The 5,153-nt window shown below is 44.0% G+C and overlaps 1 protein-coding gene across 1 annotated transcript; it reads left to right on the top strand.

The window, feature by feature from the left end:
* Positions 1-239: 239 nt before the first annotated feature.
* CLEC14A (C-type lectin domain family 14, member A) lies at positions 240-1,712 on the top strand. The gene has a single exon (XM_006891585.1). The coding sequence runs from the start codon at positions 240-242 to the stop codon at positions 1,710-1,712; it is 1,473 nt and encodes a 490-aa protein (XP_006891647.1).
* Positions 1,713-5,153: the final 3,441 nt, after the last annotated feature.

The raw sequence follows: 5,153 nt of genomic DNA, 5'->3' as shown, positions 1-5,153 counted from the left end.
CTGACCTCAGAATAAAATCAGGGCTGCACAAGGCCTGGCGGAGCTCCCCACGCGTTTCCTGTCGGGACCTCAGGGAAGCTGTTGGCAGACTTAGTGGACATTGTTGCTAGTTCAGGGGACAGAAAGAGTGAGGGAGGGGGTGGTGAATCCAGCTGCAAGGGGCGGTGACTACTGGAGCTCTGAGCCTTTGGACCGGACAGACCTCAGTAGGGAACAGCTGTGGGCGTGGGACCTTCAACATGAGGTCCACGTTCGCGCTGTGCCTACTCTGGCAAGCACTCTATCCTGGCCCCGGCGGTGGCGAGCACCCCACTGCTGACCGTGCAGGCTGCTCAGCCTCTGGGGCCTGCTACAGCCTGCACCACGCTACCATCCACCGCCGGGCGGCCCAGGAGGCCTGCAGCCTGCGCGGCGGGGCGCTCAGCACTGTGCATGGATCTTCAGAGCTCCGCGCGGTGCTAGCACTCCTGCGGGCGGGCCCGGGGCCTGGCGGGGGCTCCAAAGACCTTCTGTTCTGGGTCGCGCTGGAGCGAAAGAAATCCCACTGCACCCAGGAGAATGAGCCTCTGAGGGGTTTCTCCTGGCTGACCCTCGACGGCGACGGAGTGGAAACCGAGACCCTGCGGTGGGTTGAAGAGCCCCAGCGCTCCTGCACCTCCCAGAGATGCGCCGGTCTCCAGGTCGCTGGCGGAGTGGAGCCTGCAGGCTGGAAGGAGATGCGATGCCTGTCGCGCGCAGACGGCTACTTGTGCAAATACCAGTTTGAGAGCTTATGCCCGGCTCCGCGTCCTGGGGCCGCCTCTAAATTGAGCTACCGCATGCCCTTCCAGCTGTCCAGCGCCTCGCTGGACTTCAGCCCCCCAGGCACCGAGGTGAGTGCGCTCTGCCCAGGACTGCTCTTGGTCTCAGTCAAGTGTGTTGCAAATGAGATCGGAGCGCACTGGCGCGGGTTACCCTCCGGAGGCCTGCTCTGCCCCTGCGCTGAGAGGTACCTCCATATGGGGAAGTGCACAGAGCTTGCTAATTGCCTAGATGACTTGGGAAACTTTATCTGTGAGTGTGCTGAGGGTTTTGAACTGAGTAAGGAAGGCCGCTCTTGCGTGACCAGTAGAGGACAACTGAGCCCTGGAAAGACTACAGTGGCCAGCTGGCATCCACAGGTCACCGCCACCAGCCCAGTGCCAAGGAGAACAGAGTCACCAATGGTTCACAAGGAGCCAGCAGACACATCTCTTGTTTCTGAAGAAGGTAGTTCAGCAACATCTATTCCCGAGATTCCTCAGAGGGGAGAAAAAAGCACAATGTCTACCATTCAAATGTCCCCTCAAATCAACGCAAAAGACACCATTACGTCTTCAGAAAGCATCATTCCAGAGTTAAACTCTACGTCTTCCTCTGCTGCTCACCAGAGTTTTGACACCTCCTCCACTGTGGTCTTCATCCTTGTGAGCATAGCTGTTGTGGTGTTGGTGATCTTAACTATCACAGTGCTGGGGCTTTTCAAACTCTGCCTCCACAAAAGTCCTCCCTCTAGCCCCAGAAAAGGACCTTTAGCTGAGCCAGGGATGGACGGTGATGCTGGGGCTGAAGCCTTGAATTCCAGTTCCGCCCACTGTGCAGACAATGGGATGAAGAGTGGAGATTGTGGTCTGCGGGACAAAGCAGAGGGCGCATCACTGACAGAGTCTTCTCTTGGCTCTGGAGAGGTGTAGAAAAACAGGTGACAGCGAACACCTGTGAACACAGCTTTCCCTTCTCAGTCAACAAGCAAAAGACCAGGAATTTCTTTGTGATTTTGCAGATTCCTAAAGAAATTCCTCTTTCCTAAACCTCTCTGGACTCCACTGAGAAGTTAAATATGGCTTGAATGTTGGTTGGAGGTGAAAGTGTGCTAGGGTGATACTGTGGAGGAAGACTGTGAGGGAGAGTTATACTTTGTCTATTCTGGGCAATTTGGACAAGTGGTTGAACTTTTCCAGATCATGAAAGGAAACAAAAAAACAAATACTTTTCTCAAATTTTATTTTCACAAAAATTAAAAGTGGCTCTTCATGAACATTGTTCAAGCTGGAGAGATACTAGTTTGAAATTACCAGGTAAAAAATAAAGGTTTGTTGATAATCCAGACTCAAATGTCATTGGTTTCCACATGGGGTCATTACCTAGGGAGAGCAGCTAAAGAGTATGCTGAAAACAGCAAAGTGCACTGTACTTCTATCTTGTCAGAGGTGTGAGTGGGCTAGGGGTTTGTAAGTCCTTGTAATAAGAATTATAGAAACTAGTAACTTTCCCCTGTGCCTTTTTCTCTTTTGTTGTTTAACGCATTGCTACTTGTGTGCTGCGCTATAGTGTTGCCAGAGAAGATGTATCTAGAAGAAAATTATAGTTGGCCACCAATTCTAGTGTTTACTGCAGGTCCTTTTCCAAGGAAACAAACCATTTGTGTTTTTTCCTTCCATTGTCAGCAATCTTTGGTGTAACGACCTTCCCAGCCAAATTCTCTCAGCAATCAGGATGCTTATCCCTACTGTCAATTATTAATTCTCAGTTAAAATATTAATGCTAAATATTGATTTGAAATCTTCTGAATGCACAGGACCTGAGTTTCCTCTGAAGTAAGCCGAATTTCCTCTGAAGTTACTAGTCTTGTACACTTTTTAATCTATAGAAAAACTTGCATGCCACACCATTTCTTTTCCTCTCCCCAAACCCAATAAAATTGTAGGCAGAGATAGTAATGTAATTCCATCTTGGAATGCTTATAATTTAGTAAAAGTCTACATGGGCACAGGTATGGGTAAGCAACTTTCCATAAGAAGTGAAAGTATAAGAAATAGATTATAGATTGAAATAGCTACCCTCAACAAGATGAATTAATACAGTGACTGTAACAATGGGCTTAAGCAGAGATGAGGAGGATGGTACAGGAGTAGGACAAGATTCAGGTATGAGTCGTGGTCAGCTTATGACAAATTATGACATGGAATACTGGAAGATCTTTTGAATGAAGGATGCCTCCAGAAAAAGAATTAAGGCAAATAATAATTGCTAGCTAATAGAATGGGATGCCTAGCAAATACTCCACTTGTTTTTAGTATACAAAGTTTTTGAAAACAATTTTGTGTTTGGTGACCCATGGATACAGAGAGAAATCAAGCTCAACAATTGGGGAAAATAAGAACATGAAGGAGGGTGGCAATGTATACTTCATTTTCATAGAATCATTTTATGTTCTTGATCATACAAGACTTATAATGGAAAGCAGGTTTACATTTGGAAACGGTCAATAATATCATGCTGGAAAAATAAATCAGTTCAGTAGACATTTTAGCACCAAATTTTTAGAATATAACACTGAGTGATATGGCATTTGATTCACACACCACACATATTCCTAAATTAAAATCTCAAACTCACTGCTGCCATGGTGCAGTAGGTTAAGAGCTGGGCTGCTAACCAAAAAATCAGAAGTTCAAACCTACTCACTCCTTAGTAATAAACAGATGAAGCAATATGCTGCTTTACACACAGCCTCAGAATCTCTGTGAGACCCTTCTGTTCGGCACTTGTAGGATCATTACAAGACGTTTCCGAATCATTGCATTTTTTTAAAAAAAAAATTTATTCTAATTAGCTTAGCAATGTCCAAAGGATTTTTAAGTATTATCATTTTACAAATGAAACTAACACTAGGTAATAAGGTCTCCCACTTTTCCAGATTATTTCAGTTCACCTCAATCTTCATAGCAAGTCTGTTTCTCTCCTGCTCCCTTAGTAGAGAAGGAAACTATTGAATATAGTATATTTTCTTTCCTTGCTTGAAAAACAAGCCAACTTCACCTTCACTGAGTTGATCTAACTCATAGTAACCCTACAGGACAAAGTAGAATTGCCCTTAGGATTTTCAAGGTTGAAAATATTTGCAGATGGAGTGATGAATGAGTTCAAATTATTGACATTTTGGTTAGCAGCAGAAATCTTTAACCATTAAAAACTACTTTAAAAAATGTTGGTTGATGTGTGTGCATATGTGTCTGTGTGTGTGTCTAGGGGGGAGTGTGTGTCCTCCCCTTAAAATATGGTGCCCCTGCACTATTGTTACAATGACACACACATGCCTAACTTATGCAACAAATCACTGGTGCCATGATAGATCATTTTCTTTACTCTTCAGGTTAACCTGTAAACTTAGGCCCTTCTCTTGCTTTTTTCCAAATCTAAGGATATGTAAATTTCTCTTTTCTCCTAAGTTTTTATGACAGTTATTTAAACATAAAGAAATTTTCTCTAGAATTTTTTGACAATTGCTTTAGGCTGTAGCCACCTTTTGTGCTCTAACTGTATCTCAATTGGCTAATCAGTCTTCTGAGGGAGGAAAAAGAAAATCTTCATACCTAAAAGTAAAAGTCTAAAGAAGTTTGAAAGAAAATGTACTTCATCTAGAGAAAGTTGTGTCAATGAATACAGTTTTATCATGTAAAGAAACAATTGTCCAATAATTTACAAGTGTAACAAATGTAAAAAAATAGTGGGTTTTATGCCTTTTTCTTTTTATCTTCTACTTCAACTTCCTTCCATAACCTGGAAAACTCAGACATAAGAAAGGAGTCAGGGTTTTGTTCCTACCTGCTTTGGACTTCCTTGGCTAGATACCAGGAAGACTGGGGCACAAAGCAGAGGGAAAGATTTTGAAGTAAAGATGTAGTGAAGCCTGGTTTGTTCCCTGCCTTCTGCAAGCACTCCAGGGAACAGGAGCAGCCGCAGCAGTGAGTGCTCCTACTGCAGACTCAGCACTTTAGAGCCATGGGGGCTCAGAGTGGAGTTTGGGGCTTTCAGACCTTCTGCTTAAAATAGATCCTCTTACACAGACTGGAAACAATCTTCTTTGACCCCTGTTTTAACAAATAAAGTCTTTGTCTTTTCAGATATTGTCTTTATATGGGCTGATGATTAAAACAAAACTTTGAAAAAAGTGTTGCTTTTTAAGTATAATGTGCTATGAGACATAGCCGACTTGAAGGCACAGGCACATAGCAACAGCAACCAGTAAGCAGTAAGGCAAAAAATAGTTACAGAAAAACAGATATTTGTTTTGTTGTGTACTGTAGAGTTGAAACCAGTCCACAGCTAACCCACAGGTAGGTTTTCAGAGG

The sequence above is a fragment of the Elephantulus edwardii genome, unplaced genomic scaffold (genome assembly GCF_000299155.1).
Source record: "Elephantulus edwardii isolate Elephantulus edwardi_28Jun2011 unplaced genomic scaffold, EleEdw1.0 scaffold00100, whole genome shotgun sequence".
Taxonomy (NCBI): Eukaryota; Metazoa; Chordata; class Mammalia; order Macroscelidea; family Macroscelididae; genus Elephantulus; species Elephantulus edwardii.
Note: the sequence above shows the minus strand (reverse complement) of the source record. Positions and strands in the feature narration are given on the sequence as shown.

Excerpts from the sequence above, each read along its gene's own strand:
- CLEC14A (XM_006891585.1), top strand. The coding sequence starts at position 240 with ATGAGGTCCACGTTCGCGCTGTGCCTACTCTGGCAAGCACTCTATCCT.